This window comes from Pelophylax lessonae (assembly GCF_965119305.1).
Source record: "Pelophylax lessonae genome assembly, chromosome: 1".
Lineage (NCBI taxonomy): Eukaryota > Metazoa > Chordata > Amphibia > Anura > Ranidae > Pelophylax > Pelophylax lessonae.
Window position 1 is genome coordinate 363,801,289 of NC_138768.1, and position 22,121 is coordinate 363,823,409.

The 22,121-nt window shown below is 39.9% G+C and overlaps 1 protein-coding gene across 2 annotated transcripts in view; it reads left to right on the plus strand.

Annotated features, from left to right (window-relative positions):
• TRPM6 (transient receptor potential cation channel subfamily M member 6) overlaps nucleotides 1–22,121 on the plus strand; it is a 316,186-nt gene that overhangs the window by 172,801 nt on the left and 121,264 nt on the right. For both annotated transcript variants that reach the window (XM_082260562.1, XM_082260563.1), the window contains exons 19-23: nucleotides 473–610; nucleotides 6,166–6,294; nucleotides 12,449–12,700; nucleotides 15,694–15,868; nucleotides 20,478–20,592. In XM_082260562.1, the coding sequence (XP_082116688.1) occupies nucleotides 473–610; nucleotides 6,166–6,294; nucleotides 12,449–12,700; nucleotides 15,694–15,868; nucleotides 20,478–20,592 (809 nt within the window). The remainder of the gene's footprint in view (nucleotides 1–472; nucleotides 611–6,165; nucleotides 6,295–12,448; nucleotides 12,701–15,693; nucleotides 15,869–20,477; nucleotides 20,593–22,121) is intronic.

The following is a 22,121-nucleotide window of genomic DNA, read 5'->3' on the forward strand; positions in this document are numbered from 1 at the left end:
ATTCCCATTAGCGCGACTTGTCAGGCGACTTGTCAGCCTGACAAGTCGCGCTCGGTCGCGATCCATTGAGTAGTACAGGACCCGTTCTAATAGGAGCGACACAAGTCGCTCCGACTTAGAAAAAGGGTCCTGTACTACTTTGGGGCGACCTCGGAGCGACTTGCATAGACTTTCATTATGTGAAGTCTCTGCAACTCGCGCCGAAGTCGCGGTGCACAGCGGTGCACGCGACTTCACAGGTCGCCCCCCAAAGTCATGTTGCGCCAGTCTGAATGGGCTCTAATAGACATCTACATTCTGTGGTCATCTTCATTTTGGTGAACTTTAAACTCTGAGTTGTATAGTCAGAAAAGTAATGACAAAACTATAAAAAATGCATATAGCAATATTGTTGAAAAAAAATAGCAGTAGTTAAAATAGATATAATAAAATGACCAACGGCTTTTGTTGACTTCCACTGTTTTCTTATCAGCAAAATGTTGACACAGAAAAAGGAGCAAAGAATCAAAGGGACGATGACCTAGGTTTGAGCACTCAAGGAAACCTTTCAGTAACCAGGAAAGTGTGTGAGTTCTACCGAGCGCCTATTGTCAAGTTTTGGTTTCACACTGTAAGTCTATGTATTTTGAAAGATAAAGCAAGTAAGCATTTATTGGTTTTGTTTAGGCAGATACTTATTTTCTTTTTATTATAAAATATTCACAGTAGATGAAGATGCATTGTGGCAAGCATTTGATAAATTGATAGCTTGTAGAACTATAGGCAAAACTTTTTTTTTTTTTTTTTTTCTCACCATCTGTGTCCCATTGCGGAGATTTTCCTTCACTTTCTGTCCCATAGCCAAACAGGAAATGAGAGGAAAGCCCTGCAAATTAAGTGAATTCCTTGGGGACCCCCAGAGCACCAGAACTAGTGTCCCCATTGGAAGATCTCCTCTCTATTACTTTTCTGGGGACATACCAAAATTTGAGATTTTCTTTAAAAAAAAAAGAAAATCTTCTGTATCAGATCTACTGTAGGTCTAAAGTAACATAACAGAAATTCCCCTCAACAATCATTATTGTGTTGTATTAAACTGGATGGGAGATCCCTGTGCTACGCAGTGATATTTCATATAATGTAATTTACATAGTAATACCTCAATGTAGTTGCAGAATTGCATCGGTTAAGCTAAATAATAACTTAATATAATCACATTTTATTAAAACGAATAATGCAGCGAGATTTGCAGCACATTGATTATGCCCTATAAATATGATCTTCAGTGATCTCAAATGACCCCCCCCCCCCACATTAGCCATACATGTTTGGCATATACTCACTTGCAGCCTATATGATGTAATCTACATAGTAATACTCCAATTTATTCCCTTATTTATCCAGTGTAGAATTGCACTGGTTAAAGTATATGCTACCCCAACGTTTCATATTCCTCACATGTGCCTGCTGTGCCATATACTTTTATTAAAAAGTATCCTGTTCTCTTGGAGATCCTGACAATCCCCCTGCTTTCCTTTTTCAAACTGACCACACCAGGCATTGATGCACATCCATCCCAGTGTAGTTAGTTTGCTTTGTTGCATTCTACTTAGAAGTAGAACCTGTTTGTACTCCAGTGGTCAGACCTGTACTGACATGCTCCTCTGCACAGCTCTTTATTGGGAAGTTCAGTGTACTGATGTTTCTGTGACTCCTGCTGACATCCCCCTGCACAGCTTTTCACTGGGAAGATCAGTGTAATGATGTTTCTCCGCCTCCTGTTAATATGCCACCTGAACAGCTCTACTTTGGTCTCTGCATTTTATATGGAATTGTGTCTGGGATCTGTTCAAGCTGCTGCAGCCACACTCCCCTATGGTCACAAGGAGTCTCCACCCCCACATCCCTAAGCCTATTATGCAGCTAAGAACAGAGGTCATGTGATGAATTAAAAAAAAAAAAAAAAAAAATGTTTATAATGTGTAATATATATATATACAGGTGCATCTCATAAAATTAGAATATCATCAAATCGTTCATTTACATCAGTAATTCCAATAAGACCAATAAAATAAAAAGGATTTTTAATCAGCATCTCCATAAAGATCAGCAGAGGGAAGCATGAAGGGCTCTAGAATTTCCTGGTAGAGGGCTGCGCTGACTTTGGACCAACACCAGATGACATGGCTCCCCAAATCCTCACTGACTGTGGAAAATGTTGCATTTCATTTGGAAATCAAGGTCCCAGAGTCTGGAGGAAGAGTGAAGAGGCACAGAATCCAAGTTGCATGTGGTCCAGTATGAAGTTTCCACAGTCAGTCAGTGATGATTTCTGGTGCCATGTCATCTGCTGGTGTTAGTTCATTGATCTGACTTAAACCCCATAGAAAATCTGTGGGGTAATGTCAAGAGGAAGATGAGAGACACCAAACCCAACAATGCAGACGAGCTGAAGTCTGCTATCAAAGCAACCTGGGCTTCCATAACACCTCAGCAGTGCCACAGGCAGATCACCTCCATACCACGCCACATTGATGCAGTAAATAATGCAAAAGGACCCCCGGCCAAGTACTGAGTGCATACTATACTGTACATGGACATACTTTTTAGTAAGCCGACATTTCTGTATTAAAAATCTTTTTTTTTAATTGTTTTTTTTTCTTTTTTTTTGCAATATTCTAGTTTTCTGAGATACTGAATTTTGGGTTTTCACTAGCTGTAAGCCAAAATCATCAAAATAAAAAAAAAAGACATGTTAGAGAATGTTGAGAATCTTCAGTTGTATTACCGTCATTTAAATAATTAGAGTGGCTCACTTTAAGAGGAGAGCGCTGATTTCTACTTTTTGAATAATACTTGGATATGTGGTGACACTGCCAAATCAGCAGCTTTCTCTGTGGTGTTCCACGATTGTCTTTGTGATTTAGGGTGTCATTTACCCCGTTTTAGCGCACAGGTCTTGTTTTTACTTAGAAATGTATCACTATGTGTGTAACACATCTATATAAAATATTTCTCTTCTTAAAAATTTAGAATTACTGAAATAAATTAACTTTTTTATTATATTCTAATTTTATGAGATGCAGCTGTGTATATATATATATATATATATATATATATATATATATATATATATACACATACATGGCTTTTTTTCAGTAGAAATGCAGGGTAATGCATTTCAGCACTGAATGCATGTAATGGCAAGGGGTGCTGAGGTGTGCTGGAGGGTCTACTGATGCTGACTGCTGGAGGATCTATTGTTGCTGGGGGGGGGGCATTTATTGCTAGGGGGGTCTACTGTTTAGAGTGGGGTCTACTGTTGGGTGCTGGATGGTCTATTGATGCTGGCTGCTAGGAGATCTATTTTTGCTAGTGGGTCTATTAATGCTGGGGTAGATTTAATGTTGCTGGGTCCGGGTACTGCCCTGGGGGACAAGTGCAACAATAACAATTTAAAATTATTTTAAGTATAGTGCCTGGGGGGTCCACTTAGTCTGCCTGTAAAGTGGTGCATCTGTACTGTGTATATAACATGCTGCAGCAAAAATGACTTTGGTTTAGGAGGGGGGATCGCTTGCTTGTCCCCCCCTTTCCTGACTTGCCAAGCTGCATGCTCAGTTAAGGGTCTAGTATGGATTTTGGGGGAAAGCCCACGTCATTTTAATTTTGACTAATGACTCATCAGTTGTTTAGGATGCCGCAGCCATCAGGGGGCAGAATGCATTGCAGCATGTTTGGCTGGGCAAACACCCGGCCAACACCCTGCAAATTCGGGTGTTCGGTGAATGGTCGAATCATTCTTCCAACACTAATTGATGGTCTTTTTGCTTGTTTCCACCACCGAGGCCTGATATCTGAGTATTTCCCATTATACTGTAAATCTACTTTATTAGTATCAGAAAAATGTGATTATGGTCAGTTCATTTTTAGCTTAACTATTGCAATTCTACACAAAACAGATGACCAAGAGGATACATGGGGGAATTATTATCTAGATTACTATACATGGGATACAGGGATTTGCCAGACATGTATGGATAATAGAGGGGCTCATCTGTAATTGGGAATGACATATTGTAAGCATATTTTTTTCTGGACTGTTTTTGATATTCGTTGTAGAGCAAGGATAAATATCAGCTCTGTTGTGCTCTTGCTGTCTTCCTTTAACCACTTTACCACCGGAGGATTTTGCTGTCTTCCGTCCAGGCCACTTTTTGCGATTCGGCGCTGTGCGACTTCAACTGACAATTGCGCGGTCGTGCAACGCCGTACCCAAACGAAATTTACGTCCTTTTTTTCCCACAAACAGAGCTTTCTTTTGGTGGTATTTGATCACCTGTGCGATTTTTACTTTATGCGCTATAAACAAAAAAATAGCGTTTATTTTGAAAAAATAACAATATTTTTAACATTTTTTTATATGAAATTCCCCCCAAAAAAGATGTAAAAACCAATTTTTTTAAAAATTTTTGGCCAATTTGTTTTCTGCTACCTATGTTTGGTAAAAAAAATCGCAATAAGCATATTTTGATTGGTTTGCGCAAAAGTTATTGCGTTTACTAACAAAGGGAAAGATTTCTGTCATTTTTGGTGTTTTTTTTTAACGCGTAATGGCGGCGATCTGCGATTTTTTTGCGGGACTGCGACATTGCGGCGGACGGATCGGACCCTTGACTGACATTTTTGACACTTTTGGGGGTACCAGTGACATTACTGCAGTAATCAGTGCTATATATATGCACTGTTACTGTAAAAATGACACTGGCAGGGAAGGGGTTAATTTTATTGGAGAGGGAGGGGTTAATGTATGCCTGGTGCTTACTGATGTGTGGGGGGGGAGGTGACTGAGTGAGTCATGGACAGATCGGATGTCCAGCTATGCTGAACAGTCCGATCTGTCACTCCCTGTCACTATGGAGATCCGCCCGCTTGTGTTTACACAGGCGGGCGGATCTCCACACTAGATCCCCGGCGATCGGGGCAGAGCAGCGGCGATCGCCGCTGCTCCTCCCCTGGCCCGACTCCCGCTGTGAATGAAAACAGCGGGAGCGAGCCTCCGGCAGCGCGCAAGCGCCGCCCAGAAGGGGGAGTGTCTGACGACGTAGTACTACGTCGTCAGACGATAACAAGCCACTCTGCCGCAGTAATATTACTGTGGGCGGAGGTAAAGTGGTTAAACAATGAGGTGCGGCTGATCCCTGAAGAAAGAAAGCCAATGTTTTTATTGATATATAATGAGTTGTGTGGATTAATGATGTAAATTACAGCAATCATTATTGATAATCTTGTTATATTATTGTTATATTAGAGAACACTACTGTATCACCGTGTAATGATGGCTATTTTATGCACTTTACTATATGAATTTTTAACAGGATGTACTATATACATTAACATTTTTATAGGACTTTTTAGTTTTTGATAAATTCAGTATCACTAAAACTCCCATTACAGTAATGAGATGTTTTGCATTGATATGGGTAAAATAAAAGCCAAGTGTATCATGGTAGTTAAAGGAGAAAATAGGGATGAATTAATTTTAAAAAAAGTGTACATTACATTTCACAAGTGATAGACGAATAATCTCATTGTATATTAAATGGCAGTATCAATTTATAATAATATAAAATTCTCTAATCCAATGACTGATCTACCTTATTTAATACATTGTGAATGAAACTGCAGATACTACTGGAGGTTTGAGAATGGATGATTAGGGTTTTGGCTAAGGGTAGAGCAGGGAGTTTGAGATTTTCAGAACACCGAGAGTAGGTCAGTGGAAATGCTGTTGGCCTGTTACCACTTAGTGCTGCAACCAACCTAACAGCAGAAACTACTGCATAGGAGACCCAAGGGCATGGGAGCCAAACTCTAGCAAAGTCCCTGATACATATACTTTGTATTGCAAAACAGCATTTGAAACTGTTCAAAAGATAACAGTAGGATGACATCCATTGCTATAATGTGGCCCCAGTTTTCTGTCACCTTCACCTTTTGTATCTCGCCAAACTACTTTGTTATTTGCCACTCTGTATAGCCCACTGCTCCTGCACAAAATTGTATTGTAATACATTGGATTAAAAAAATAATTTATTTTTCTAAGCGGCGGGTCATTTATTATAAATTACATAAGAAATATGTCCTGCACTCTTTAATAATGTCTTTGACCTTGCTGTTTTTCAGATGGCATACCTACTTTTCCTGATGCTATTTACTTATGTAGTGTTGGTGAAGATGGAGCCAGTACCCAGTGTTCAGGAGTGGTTGGTCATCATTTACATGTTTACCAATGCTATTGAGAAGGTCCGAGAGGTACGTTTTTAAAAAGCATCTCAAAAATTAACTATTTAAAATAAAATACATTTTGGTCTTAGTATGGAATTTTCACTTACAAAATAGTATAATCGTAAATAGTGACCTATTATAATTCAGGAGCAAGTCAGTATAGTTTGTCTATGAGTACCTAGGAACCCCGGCATTTATGGACAGCAATAGAAAAAATCTTAAAAAAATAAATAAAAATCAACTGTAATTTATAATATACTGTATTGCTTCTTTTTTATCCTTTATGTGAATAATAGTAAGTGTCATATTGTTGTATATAGAATAAAATAACCTAAACTTTAATGAAAAGAAACACTAGAGACTACATGTTGGAAGTCTTCTCACCGCAATAACATTCACTCACAAAGAACTAACACGTAGAGGCTATTTGGAACTAAATATTAATGCTGCTAAGTCACAATTGACCTTCATAGAAGTAATCGTTCCTACCATAAGATTGTGTTTCAGTTAAATCAGTCCCCTCCCAAACAGTACAGCCAGGTTCTGCTCTGCATAAGACCTATTAACAGATTACACAGTTAAACAACAGAGTCCGATTTAGACCCTACTCAGCTTGTGAATAGATAATGTCATCCTGGAGCTCTCCTTCTGGAATCATGTTCAATGCTGTAATGCCTGAAAAATTTGGAGTATTTTCCTCCCCTTCTCATTCTGAGACTGCTCATTGCACGAGGCTAATATAAAGTCAGTTTCAGGTACTTTTTTGAACTGTAAGAAAAATATATTTCATTTTTAGGGTTCATTCACATCAGTAGAGTAACGCCTCGTACACACGCATCGATAGTTGGCCGTGAATTTTCGGCCAACGTCCGATCGGCCGATTTTCGGCTTGTTAGTATGATGCTTTCGACAACCGACTGCGACTTTTTCGGCCGATTAAAATCTGGTGTGCATGCTATAAAATTTTTGTTGGCCGTCAACACAACAGCCGATTTTCGGTCAGTCAGTACAGATTTCGGCAGACAAAAATCTGAGGAGCAAGACTGGGCATGCTCAGAGAAGAAAAAACACACGGAAAGTAAACCAGCACATGACATCACTTCTGAAGCTGGTTTTTGTTGGCCGAGAAAATTCGTGTGCAGTCTAGAGCACATTTCAACCAACACAACAACACTGGACAAAAGACGACCGACCGGTCGGCCGATAATCGTTGCGTGTGTACGAGGCATAATACACAGCTCAAGGTATTCACCCTTAAAATTCCACCCCCACTGCCCAAGCAATGGGTGCTGGCCCTGCATTAAACAGAAAGCATTCACCTTTATTTGAATCCAAAGAAAGAATAAAAAAATGATAGTCCATACAGCAAGCAATACAGCTAATGAGTTTCACACCATTCTTGGTGGTGCTTAATCATAGCTGATTAGCTCCATTAAAACAAGTGCTATCCTCTGCAGTGCATTTAATGCAGACGCGTTACTCTGCATTGAGTTAAGACTGCCCATTTCTTTTAGACCTGCACCATTTTCCCCACAACACATAGTAATGCATTACAGTGCTTTGTAGTACATATCAATGAACATGTGTTGGGGCCATTTACAATAAATGAAACCACAGCACCATTGCATGTAACTTGCATTATTACCTGTTGCATGTAAAGGAGCCTGTAATGAATGTATATTGCCCTGTTCACACCTGAGCGTATTTCAGCTCGTAAAACGCTCATCTGAAGTTTCAAAATGCCCAACAAGCAAAATCCCATTCATTTCAATGGCCCCTGTTCGTATATGAGCGTTTTGTCAAAATGTCTATAGCTCAAAAAAGTACTTGAGCTTCTTTTTTGGTAGATTGCAAGCATTTTTGTTAGATGTCAACGCCTGCTTCCAAACATATGCAAAAAACGCCTGAAAAAACGCCTAAAAAACAAATGAAAAAAGCCCAAAGAAACGCCCGAAAAAAGCCCAAAAAAAGTCCGAAAACGATACACCCAGGTGTGAATGGAGCTTATCTGGAATAAACTTTGTTTTTTATCTAGTTAGAGCCTAGCTTTTTATGGTAGTTATGTAATATATGAGTTCACTTGTGCAAACACCTTCCCAATCACCCTCAGTTGTAAATATCGTGATATGGTAGTAAAATTCCCTTTACCTAGGTCAGGGAAGTGTTCCAGGGTTAATGTGACATTTTGCAAGTTGGGGCTCTTTGTATTTTTCAGCACATTCGGCATCTGTTTGTAAGCAGGCTTGGAAATGTTTTATGTTCATTTTACAAAGGTGTTCATTGTAAATGGTATCAGGTAATTGGTATGAGCTGTGACTGCGGAACGTCTATGTGTTCCATTCTTATCACTTGGATCGCACACAGCATAATTGGTTATATTATGATGCAGGACATGTTTAAAACCTTCCATGTGCCCAGCCTTATACACATACCTATTAAACTATCCCTCGAGGGCTAATACATGTTTACAAAGTGTTTTTAGTCAGTTTGTTTCTTTGGTGAATAAAGTGTCTGCATAGCGGTGAAAGGGGTGAGAATTCTATGTTAATATATTAATTGTGTGGTTGCCAATGTTATTTAGAGTCGTTTTAATTTAATAGGGGTTGTAATTCTAAGTGATTTTCTCAGCTTCCTGAATGTTTCCATTTTTTAACATCCTAATAACAAAGAGGAGTTTTTTTTTTTTTTGCATTGATTCACAGATTATAACTCCAGGCGCTCTATGTAGCAATTATGGTGGTATGCCAATATGTTCCATTTCCATAAGTAGGGTGATCAACTTCCCAGTAGTATAGGTCATAGAAACAGAGAAAAGTGACTGCAGAAAAAGACTGAGTAGCCCATCGAGTCTTCCCTTTTTTTGCAAACTATGGCCCTCCAGTTGTTCAGGAACTACAATTCCCATCATGCCTAGTCATGTCTGTGAATGTCAGAGTTTTTCAATGCTTCATGGGATGTGTAGTTCCACAACAACTGGAGGTCTGTAGTTTGAGGATCCCTGATCTAGATAGTATAGAATGATCTATGTTTGTCCCAAGCATGTTTGATGCCATTTACTGTTGACTGTGTCACTACCTCTGCTGGTATTTTATTCCAAACATCAAGTACCCTTTCAGCAAAGCAATACTGTCTAAGATTAGCTTTGAACTTTCCTCCACCTAGTTTGAGGTCATGTCCCTGTGTTCTTGATTTTGGTTTCAAATCGAAAAAACTGCCCTCCTGAACCTAATTCACCCCCTTGATGTCTTTAAAGGTTTGAATCATGTCTCCCCTTTCCCTTCTTTCCTCCAGACTGTGCATATAAAAGGGGAAGCTCTGCTTGTTGCACCCTCCCACCCTCCACGGCCATATTTGCCACTTTTTGGGGGGGAGGGGGGAACGGGCACCTGGCTTTGACACGTACCCGCTCCCACTTCCTGGTAAGATTGCCACACTGCTTGTTGCACCCTCCCACCCTCCACGGCCATATTTGCCACTTTTTGGGGGGGAACAGGCACCTGGTTTTGACAGGTACCCACTCCCGCTTCCTGGTAAGATCGCCGCACGGCGATCTGCATCATGTCCGACCCCTCCTTCCCCCTGCTGCCTTCTGGGACACACACGGGACAAAGGGACCATTCTTCGCGACTCGTGCATGCCCAGTAGGAAACTGGCTGTGAAGCCTGAAGGCTTTATTGCTGGTTTCCCTTACTTGCAATGCCGACACCTGCACCCGAAGCTGGTGGACGATTCGGCCTGGAGTGCCCACATTTCAGGATCTCTGGACATGTAAGTGGCCTTATATTAAAAAGTTAGCAGCTACAGTATTTGTAGCTGCTGACTTTTAATTTTTTTTTTTTTTACAGGCTGGAACTCGGCTTTAGGTTCATGAAGTTGCGCTAAATAGGTTTTATCCCTCAAACCTTTCCACATGTGTGTTTCCTGTCTCTGGACTCATTCTATCTTATCAATATCTTTCTGTAAGTGAGATCTCCAGAGCTGGACACAGTATTCTAAATGAGGTCTCACTAAAGATCTATATAGGGGAATCAGGACCTCCTTTCTCCAGCTGGTGATCCCTCTAGTGAAGAATCCTAGAATTCTATTGACTTTCCCCACTACCTGGTCACACTGTTTGCTCATTATGCTATCATCTGAAATAAGTACCCCCAACTCTTTTTCTTCTGTAGTGCTGGCCAACACTGTATCCCCAATGTTGTGTTCTCTTAGGGGATTCTTTTTCCCTAGATGCATTATCTTACATTTAGAAACATTGAACTGCATTGAACTCCACTGCTTTGACCAGTCAAAATAGCAATTGGGTGTTTTCATCTGTAAGAATATTAAAGGGGTTTCTTACAGGTCTTGGAATTTGGATTTCACTTTGAACCATACGTTAGTTCACAGCAAGAGTTTATATTAGCTCTTATCATGTACAATTTTAATCTGAAACAAATTCTATGAGATGATCCTATTTGCCACATATTCTTTAGCTTTCCTGACAAATATAAACCCTTTCAACATAAGCCAAATGACTCAATGCTTAAAATATAAGCATTTTATGTTTTAAAGTGACCTATTATCTGGAAGTGCCAATACAATTTTGGATACATGGGAATTGTTTTACATGAGCACCAGCTGTAAACCAAATCATTCCATTTCATGTTTTTTTTTTTATGTAGAATTGGAGAAGGCCAGATATCCAGTCAGTATTTTTTTTTTGCTATCTGTCCCCTACTTGCAGGTTTTCCCTCACTTCCTGTCTGGTGCAAGTGTAAGGGAGCTTTATTGTGACAGTAAGTGAGATGAAATATCTTTGAGTGCCAGTTCACACTATAGCGATGTGAGACATTGCATGTGATTCGCAGCGCCCTGCTGTGCAAATCACATGCGATGTCTGTGCGATGAGAATTCAGCTAATCAGATTAGTAACAGAGGTAACTGCGCTAACCTTTATTATTGGGGGTTGTGATGCCCCCTTACTATAATGTTATACTTGCTGTGTAACCGTGGATATAAAATGTGTAAGAAAATTACCAACAAGAAAAATATATGTATATATATATATATATATATATATATATATACCCGTCACTACAAATGCTGGCTGGGTATGCATGTAACATTCATATAGTGCGTTATTGTGCTAAATAAATATCAATAAATTACATCATATGTATACAGTATTAAAGCTGAGAAAAATCAAATTCTAGTGCACCAATAATTTATATACAGTCCATAATGTTGCTGAGAAAAAAAGAAGAAAGTGCAATAGTGCAGTGCGGCCTGTATATATTATGGACTATATATAAATTATTGGTGCACTAGAATTTGATTTTTCTCAGCTTTAATACTGTATACATATGATGTAATTTATTGATATTTATTTAGCACAATAACGCACTATATGAATGTTACATACATACCCAGCCAGCATTTGTAGTGACGGGTATATATATATATATATATACATATATTTTTCTTGTCTGTAATTTTCTTACACATGTTATATCCACGGTTACACAGCAAGTATAACATTATAGTAAGGGGGCATCACAACCCCCAATAATAAAGGTTAGCGCAGTTACTTCTGTTACTAATTTGCATTTACATAACTATATAAATATAGTTTGTTTGAACTTGCGGCTTACCTAATTAGATCCTTATCCCATAGGCGCGAGTGAATACTTATACACATTAGCTAATCAGATTGTATTGATAAAGTTGCATCGCATTCGCACCAAAGTCACGCAGGACACTTTTTTTGGTCCGCACCAGAATCGGATCGCATTGGGTGTTCACAACTTTGCGATCCAATTCCTGTCCGAATTGACAGTTTGCACTGTGATATGCAAACTGATCTGGGGGTGTCATTACCTTTTGTATTGACACTTCCAGCAGTTCGCATATGGCAGTGTGAACTGCCTGCGAGTCGGGTGCGATGTGGGAACCCGCAGTGGATTCGCAGGTTTCCCACATCGCACCAATGTGAACCGGCACTAACAAAGTCCTGCATAGCAGTAAATACCCAACAGTGGTTCTGTTCTTGCTCACCCAACCCAAAATTAAAAAATAAAGTTTTGGCTAGACATACACTTTAACGTTGCTCTGACCTTTTCACAATGGTCTTAATATGTTATGCACCAGGAAGAATGTGATATTTCAGGGATACCCACTTATCCTCACCTTTCTTCTCCTTTAGGTTTTTATGTCCGAACCTGGAAAATTCAGCCAGAAAATCAAAGTGTGGCTTAATGAATACTGGAATCTGACAGGCTGCATTGGAATTATTTTATTTGTAATTGGCTTTGGCTTGCGCTGGGCTGACCAACCTATGCAAAGTGCAGGGAGGCTTATCTACTGTCTGAATATCATATTTTGGTACACACAGCTTCTAGATTTCTTTGCAGTAAACCAGAAGGCTGGGCCCTACATAACTATGCTTGGGAAGATGGTAAGGGTTCATTAATTGGCGTTATCATCCTATGAAAAGTAAAATGTGTGGGCTGTGAAAATAAATAACACGTTTTAGGAATAAAATTTCTTGCAGTGATATACTAACTAAACTTAAAAAATTCCCGTATTTGGAATAAATTGGTATTGGTAATATTCTTATATGTGTAGATGCTGACCTATCTTTTTGATTGTTTTCTCTACAGTAATGTATAGTCATAGTTTAGTTCTTTTGGAGGAGTTGTACAGGTGCAGCACATTTGCTTGCAATATCACAACTGTAAATAAGGCTTTAGTGTCAACCCATATGATCCATACCACTGATATACTTGCTACTGTACTTCTAGCACAATCTCACAGTTGCCTACAAAAAAAAAAAAAAAAATGAAGCGTTTGTAAACCAAATCCACACATCTTAAAGATTTTTTTAGCTTATATAAAACCAATGCATAGTGCCCAAATCATTTGGAACTATGCAGCAAGAATCTTACAGGTGCTCTCTGGCATATGCAAACATTTTTAGGCATCAAAAGTGACATTTTTCATTATGCATATATCCATTGGCCTGAAGGTCTCAAACTATCAGGCCTATGGCATTTTCCTCACAACTTTCCTTACGCTGTGAATGGAAAACTAGTCATCCAATTGCTGCTTTGATAGCAGGTCATATCAGCAGCACAATGTCAACTGCAGATCAAAGAGACTAAGATGGCAGCTTCCTTGGTTTTAAAAAATTAGAAGGGTTTAGTTCTGCCTTAAAAACAGTGGAACAGAACAGCGTATAGACATTATGTTGCACCTAATCAACAATATAAGTAAAAGAAAAACCACATAAGATTATCTTTTAACATAACAGGATAGGCTTTAAATGTGGAATAGCATCCACTAGACTGTGCACTAAAAAAAGCAGTTCCAGAGATACTCAATCCCAGGACCGGGAGTAGGGGTAAATACTTTAAAGAAAACAGAACAACCTCCGTGGTAGGTGATCAGGAAACAGAATAGGAACAGTATATGGTTTAGCCTGGAGAGAAATTTCTGGAGAGGAATACACAAGAAAGCAGGCAGGGGAGGGGGGTGGGGGGAAAGGAAAACAAGGAATGGAGAGAGAGAAGAGAGTAAGCAGAAATTAAAATTAAGGTTGGTGGGAGGGGTCACCAATGCTCAACAAGATACATTTTTATTTATAAGGGTCTTGTTAAGAAGGAATACATAGTAGGAAAGGCCAAGTCAAAGTCAACCAGCAAAAATGTGTGTGATCCAAGGATCCCATACTTTCTAAAATTTGGGTGGTCTGTCAACCAACGTGGCTGCCATTTTCTCATATTAAGTGCTATTTTTTAAAGTGGAATTAAACCCCTTCTATACTTAGCTGCCATCACCTCTGTTTGACCTGCACGTGCCATGGGGCTGCACATGTGATCAGTTATGACACCAGCCATTTGATGGCTGGACAGTTGGGTTAAGCAACTTTGTCAGTTACCTTTCATGACATGTCTTGAATGTAGGTGTTTTGGGAAACAGGTAAATTGAAGGGTTTCATTCCACTTCAAATTCAGAGCTTAATAGAATTTTTTTTTTTTGCTAAAGTCTGACCAGTACCTTATTTATTATGATGGGTTTCATTAAATACCTGCACTGAAAGTAGAAGTACACCTTCCTATCTACTGGGCACAGTACCATTTTAGCCCCTATTTAGATCTGCCGCTGCCATGGTTCTGCACTTGTGACCAGCTATGACAACAACAATTTGAGGGCTTGACATAAACACACTAGATATTGTGACAGTTATCACCACGTTCTACTAGGCAGAATATAAATAAATATACTAAAGAAAACAAATGCTGAATCAGTGGGTTAGTTCCGCTTTAAGAAATTAGGGCCCATTCGCATCATTGTAATGTTAACGCGCATAACAGTAAGAGACTTCACCTTACTTATTATTACAGTGACAATGATTTCACAAGACAGGAAATATAGGAAAGTCGGTAACAGAAAAACACCAATAAAAAGCAGACAGGCTTAAGTCTAGTACACAGGAGCCGAATGTCAGGTGACATTGGCCAGTTAAAAAAAAACAGATTGACATTCGGCCCATGTGTATGGCAGCCAGTCTGACAGAAGTCAGCCGTTTGGCTGGCTTCTGTCGGATGAACATGCTGAAAAACCAGCAGCCGACCGTCTCCCGATCACCCATTGGCTGAGAGCGCTGACATGAGTGTTCTGGCGGTCCCTGAGGGCATGCCCCTGCCAGAACACAACATCTAAGCGTGAGAGATCGCTGTACTAACGTTGGAACGAAGGTACAGCGGCTCTGACCTGAGCTGTCAGTTTTTTTGTTCAACCTGACAGTGTGTACTACTGTAGACTTTACTCTTCTTTAGCACCTCTACTAATAAAAGCAATTGTATTGCTTTCAATGTTTATGGCAGAGATTTACCCTTGTTTCCTGTCTGGTAAAAGGTTGTCCCTGGAGCAGTTAGCCTGGCCATACATGGCTAAAAAATTTGTCAATAGTTACATGATTTTGTATTTTTTACAGCAGGCAGTCTCCTTAGTAAAGCCTCGTACACACGCGTCGAAAATCGGCTTGTTAGTATGATGCTTACGACAACCAACTCCGACTTTTCGGCCGAAAAAAATCTGGTGTGCAGGCTATAAAATTTTTTCCGCCGTCAAAACACGGCCGATTTTCGTGCAGTCAGTACAGTTTTCGACAGGGAAAAATCTTATGAGCAAGTCTGGGCATGCTCAGAGAAGAAAGAACACAAAGAAAGCAAACCAACACATGACATCACTTCTGAAGTAGATTTTTGTTGGGCGAGAAAATTTGTGTGCAGTCTAGGCACATTTCAACCAACAAAACACAACTCTGGACAAAAGACAGACGATCGGTCGGCCGATAATCATGCGTGTGTACGGGGCTTTACACTTCCAGTACTGCTTTTAAAAATCTTTACCTAATCTTTCTTTTCATTTTTCTTTTGTATTTAGACTTCAAATATGTTTGGCATTGTGGTTATTATGGCCATTGTGCTGTTGGCCTTTGGAGTAGCAAGAAAAGCAATTCTTTCCCCATTAGAGCCTCCTTCCTGGACTTTGGCCAGAGATATTGTATTTCAACCATACTGGATGATGTTTGGTGAAGTCTATGCTTCAGAAATAGATGGTAAGATTATAATACAAATACTGTGTAGTATGAGAGATGGATTTGTGTCCACCAAATTTAGGATCACATAACAGCTACTAGATATTCAACATATGTAGGTTAGTACCCAAAGGGTTTGGTTCACTAAAGGAGTAGAGGATGCTCACCGATCTAAGCAAATAAGGTAAAGCCTACTTAAGTCAATTATGTACAAGCGATAATCTTGTTTTCCCCCTCACACATGAACACAGGTTCACCTTTAATTACTAGCATTCTAATTTTAAAAATATGCTTTTCTAAGAAAACATCCTCTATTCCTTCACGTAATCAATACCAAAGTGTGTGCATAAAAGTATTTAAACGAGTGAATAAAAAAATATGTAAGTAACAAGTGAATAACAATTTTCTCTCTAAATATTGTGTAGTACTGTTCATGACTTGACCTGTCTGTTTGTGTAGCTCAAAGAGTGTTTAGTAGTATTTTCTAGAAACTGCTTCTCCTTGTCTGCGTTACTGAGTTCATATTTCTTGCTTTGCTCTCTAGTGTTTCTTTTAACCACTTTAATACAGGGCACTTTCCTCCCTTCCTTCCCAGGCCAATTTTCCCCTTTTAGCGCTGTTGCATTTTGAATGACAGTTGCGTGGTCATGCAATACTGTACCTACACCAAATTTATGTCATTTTCCCCCCACAAATAGAGCTTTCTTTTGGTGGTATTTGATCACCTGTGGGTTTTTTCCTTTTTGCTAAACAAATAAAAAAAGACCGAAAAGTTTGAAAAAAAAAAAAAGTTTTTTTGTTTATGTTATACAATTTTGTAAATAAATAAGTTTTTTTCCTGCACTGATGAGCACTGATGAGACTGCACTGACAGGAACTGATGAGGAGGCACTGATGGGGTGGCACTGATGGGGTGGCACTGATGGGGTGGCACTGATAGGCGGCACTGATAGGCGGCACTGATAGGCGGCACTGATAGGCAGCACTGATAGGTAGCACAGATATGCAGCATTGGTGGGCACTGATAGGCGGCACTGCTGGGCACTGATAGGCGGCATTGATGGACACTGATAGGTGGCACTGATGGGCACTGATAGGTGGCACTGACGGGCACTAATGGGCACTGATAGGCTGCACTGGTGTGCACTGATGGAGCGGCACTGATCGGCACTGACGGGCGGCACTGATGGGCACTAATGGGCACTGATAGGTGGCACTGGTGGGCAATAATGGGCACTGGTGGGCGACACTAAAGGATGGCAATGATGGGCAATTGTGGGCAGCACTGATATGGAGGACACTGGCGGGCAGCACTGATGGGGAGGGCAATGGGGGGCTCCCTGAGCCCTGATTGCCATCCCTGGTGGCCATAGTGGGCATCCCTGGGGTCATGGTGGGCATCCCTGGGGTCATAGTGGGCATCCCTGGTGGATCTAGTGGCATCCCCCCCCGAGGGTCTGCACTGGTAATCAATGATCTGATTACCAGTGCCGACCCCCCCCCCCTGTCAGTGGAGCCGCCGATCGGCGCTCCTTTACTCGTGCCTGTCAGGCACGAACTAAGGAAAGCCGATCAACGGCTTTTCCTGTTTTACTATGTGACCAGCCGTGATTGGACACGGCTGATCACATGGTAAAGAGTCTCCGTCAGAGGCTCTTTACCGAGATCAGAGATGCAGGGTGTCAGACTGACACCTCACATCACCGATCGCCGTTCTGCGCACCCCCGGGGGGCGCCCAGAGCTGTGTTATCCTGCCGCCGTCATATGACGTCCGGTCAGGATAACACAACCACATTCCCGCCGTCATTCTGTTATAGGGCGGGCGGTAAGTGGTTAAGGGTCAGTTCACATATGCGTTATATGTCTTTTTTTTTTTTTCAAATATCACGTGTGATAATACAATAGTCAATTTATCAAAAACGTTATGTCACTTAAAAAACTACCGGTACTTTTATCTCATGGTATAGGCAATTGATATTTTAGGAAAGTACAAAATAAGAATATAAAAAGAAGAAAAGGTTCCCCTGTTTGTGGGATTTTATAGTGCCTATAAAATCCCACCAACAGTGGAACCTTTTCTTCTTTTTTGAATTTCATCAGGGATGTGGCACCATTAGAAAGTCCACTCAGAGCAAAACATTTAAAATAAGATTGAAGGGAACTCTGCATTGACCAGTAAGTTAAAGAATACTTATGCATTCATGTGGAAATGTTATGCCAAATACAAGTGCAGCGTTTTTTGCACTTGTATTAAGCTTCAGGAGTTTGCTTCCTAGGCTTGGTTAGAACAAGGGAACAGCTCTATAGGAGGAGACAAGTTCTTTAGGCGCAAAAATGTGCATTTACAGGTGCTCCAATTTAAGTCATGGGTCTAAAAACACTGAATATGCTCAAAAAAGCTTGAAGCTGGCTTTTTTGAGTGTAAGGCTGGACAGGGACAATTAGAAAAAAATGTGATTCTGTATGTTGAGCATAGTCAGACTCAGTCAGGTGTAGCAAGACAAGCATAACAGAGGATTTGATTCTAATCTTTTATGTACATTTTGGAGAAAGTGAGAGTGGCATTGTGTTTTTTATAATCTTGCCCATTGTATATTTAAGAGGTTGGTTGTTGGATAGACTATAGTCACATGGTATGATAACCCTGCAATCCCAAATGATATATGGATAAAAGACGAAACAGGGATAGTGAGGTCCCACCAATTGTCTAAGAGGCGGGATCCCAACTAACCCTATAAAAGGAGGGGATGGTAAAGAGGGTATCATGAACCAGTAAGTCTGAGCATCATAGAAAAACAATTGAAGAATTAGAAAATACTAAAAATATTCATTTTATAAAGACATAAAAATGGAACAATATCCATGAACCTGACATCATATATCTCACAATAAATAACAGGCACTTGTGGTAGTAACAACCGGTGAGGATGGGTCTGACGCGTTTCGCTTAGGTAAAGCTTTCTCAAAGACCACTTAATAATCCCCAGGAAGAGAAAAAACACACACAATATTAGTTGAAAAAAAGTTTTTTACATATACAAACATTTGCATCAATCAAATCGTTATATCCTAAAACAAACAAAAATAGATGCTCACCAAAGTGCTAGTGCTACAGAAATGCGGATATAGAACGTAGGCGTAGGCTGTGCAGAACACACTCCAAGGGGCTCATAGAAGGGGGTACAACCAGGTGGGGACTTCAGGGTAAACACCCCTGCCGAGTCCCATTGCCCATTGTCTCCAGAAGGTTTAAGGTTTGTCAGACCTTGCTGTTTAGCCTGGGCACATGTACACTTCAAAGACCTAGAGGGCTATGGGCACATAGATCATTTGATTTCAGATCAATTCATGTCAAAAGGAGGAAAGAAGCAACAGTTCAGAGAGTTTAGTTGAGAGAGACTAACTTAAAGAGGGCTGCTTATCATTTACAATGTAAGCCTAACTTCTGATCACACATATATTATTATCCTAAAGGAATTACACAGGCTTCTTATGAATGCTACTGGAGCCACTTAGTATAATGGTCCTAACCGAAGCTTAAAAATGGAAAATGTAACAAAATATGGTGTAGCGCTAGTATAATAATTCTTTGAACTCAACAGTCCATATGAACAATAAACACAGATAATTGGAATTATAGGTCCGTCAAAAGAAAGGAGGAAGGAAGTGCTCCCCGAATCTCGTATCAAACTTTCACCATCCTGAAATCCAGTGTATGGAGACCACCACCAAGTAGAAAAAATGGCCCCTTACCGCAACGCAATGATCCCCACCACAGAGATCATTGACCGCTTGTATTGGAAATCAGATAGACCAAGTGGATGACGGTCCATCATCCGGCGGGATGATGTGGATGGAGCACAGTTCTCTGGGTGTTACTCCAGAGAACTGTGCTCCATCCACATCATCCCGCCGGGGCAGCCAGGACACAAAGCAGAGAAAGGGGAAGAAGACACGGAGAGGACATGGTACTCACATCGAGTGGAGCCATTGAAATCTTCCTAGTGAGCTGGACCGTCATCCACTTGGTCTATCTGATTTCCAATACAAGCGGTCAATGATCTCTGTGGTGGGGATCATTGCGGTCCGGTAAGGGGCCATTTTTTCTACTTGGTGGTGGTCTCCATACACTGGATTTCAGGATGGTGAAAGTTTGATACGAGATTCGGGGAGCACTTCCTTCCTCCTTTCTTTTGACGGACCTATCCTTCCAATTATCTGTGTTTATTGTTCATATGGACTGTTGAGTTCAAAGAATTATTATACTAGCGCTACACCATATTTTGTTACATGCTATTTGACCTTATACTCTAATATAGGATCAGGTGTTGGCAGCTGTATATGATGCATATGGTCATTGCGACCTTTTTTAGTATTTAATTATTTTGTGTATTTACAGTTCTTTGTGATTTTTCACTTTGATTGTAAGCATATCCTATGCTGATCATTTTTAGTGCAGCAATATCCCCAATTTTTTATAAAAATGGAAAATGTAGTGAATTACCTATTTTAAGTTCCAAACATAGCCTTTTTAATGGAGTTGAATTACAAAGTTTTGGTTTTGCTTAGACATGATGGTAATAAAGGTTCAGCTTGTTTTAATTACACTTTTATATTGTTTCTTTTAAGCTTGTGAGGAAGATCCAGACTGTCCACCTGGCTCATTTCTTACACCATTCCTTCAAGCTGTCTACCTCTTTGTTCAGTACATCATTATGGTCAATCTGCTCATTTCCCTTTTCAAGTAGGTACAGAGTGAGTACTAAATAAATTGGGCCATATCTTGGGGATTAATGTTTATTCTTCATTTAGCTCAAATATTGCAGGGATGGTTTTCTTATTTTCAAACTCTGTGCAAGTAGAAAATGTGTTCTCAAAATTTTGTGTTACTTTATTATAAGCAAAAAGTTTTTTTTTTTTTTTACATTTGTAGCATCAACAGTACAGATAAAGCTTATAAATAAGCTTGTAGAGCCCCTAAATATCTTTGGTGGTATCTCAACATTCCCTCAAGACAATAAGACCAGAAGTTCCAGATTTTGAACATTTTTTTTTTTTTTACAGCAGCTCATTAAAAAGAAAGACCCAGTTCTGAAGTTCTGAATTCTGTCATAATACTTTCAGATCTGAGCAAATTTGGCATTCCCAAATTGACCAACTGTTTTAGTCACTGAAATTACAGGGATTCTTTCTGTAAATCATCACAGACATATAGTAAAAATGCTTTCTTACTTTATTGCTTATTTTTTTTTAATTTCTCTCAAGAATTATGCGACTTTAAGAGTTTGATAGTGAAGTAGAATGGTGTTGCCACCTTCTGCCACATCCGTAAAAAATGATATCAGTCAATTAAATGTACCTCTATTAAAGGTACATAATACAATTTTGAAAGCTCACCCGCCTCACCTCGGACCGCCCCCCCCCCCCACTCCCGTGTCACAGCTTTTGATTGACAGCAGCAGGAGTCAATGGCTCCTTCTGCTATCAATCTGTCCAATGAGGAGAGCTACAGCGTCTGTGCTCATGCAAATCGCTGGATCAGTTCGGGCTCAACCTGAGCCGCTCAGGTAAGAAAAAGGGGGGGGGGTCTGGGGGGATCTGCAGCATAGAAGGATAATCAACTTAATGCATAGAATGTTAAATTAAGCTCTGTTGCTCCTAAACTCCTCTAAAAGCCTGTGTGTGCATGGACACACAGGTTTTTATTGAGGTGCATTCAGAGGCTTAGGCAAAAAATGCCATAAGCCACAGAAACCTTAGGTTAGGAGCAGCAGTGTGCATGAGGCCTTAAGGTTCCATTTGCCGAAATCCCCTTTAACATCAGGAGGATGATTGAAGATGTTATTATGCATTTAAACTGGGGTTCTCTTCCCTTTAAACTGATTAAAACAGTCATTGTTACAGAGTTTAAAAATTTCCGATGCATCAAGGAAGCTTGTAAACTATCACCCTTAGTCAGTAGCAATTTGAAAAGTGTTAAAGCAATCTTCACAGATTGCTAAAAGTTGAGAAAGCTGGTAACCAGGTACATAGCAGGTTTTTCTATGATTACCTTTTCCATTTAGCAACTGTTATTATAGAATAATGAGTTCCAGTTCCTATAGCAGTTAATGACAGTATAAAGCTAAACTCAAGGCAGATGTAAAATGAATGCAAGTATATTAATGCAGTTATATATTTTTTATTAATATATCCTTAAACATTTTTTTAATGTGAGCAGTGTAAGTACCTAAATTACCTGTTATGTGTCACCTGTACGACAGCGATTGTGAG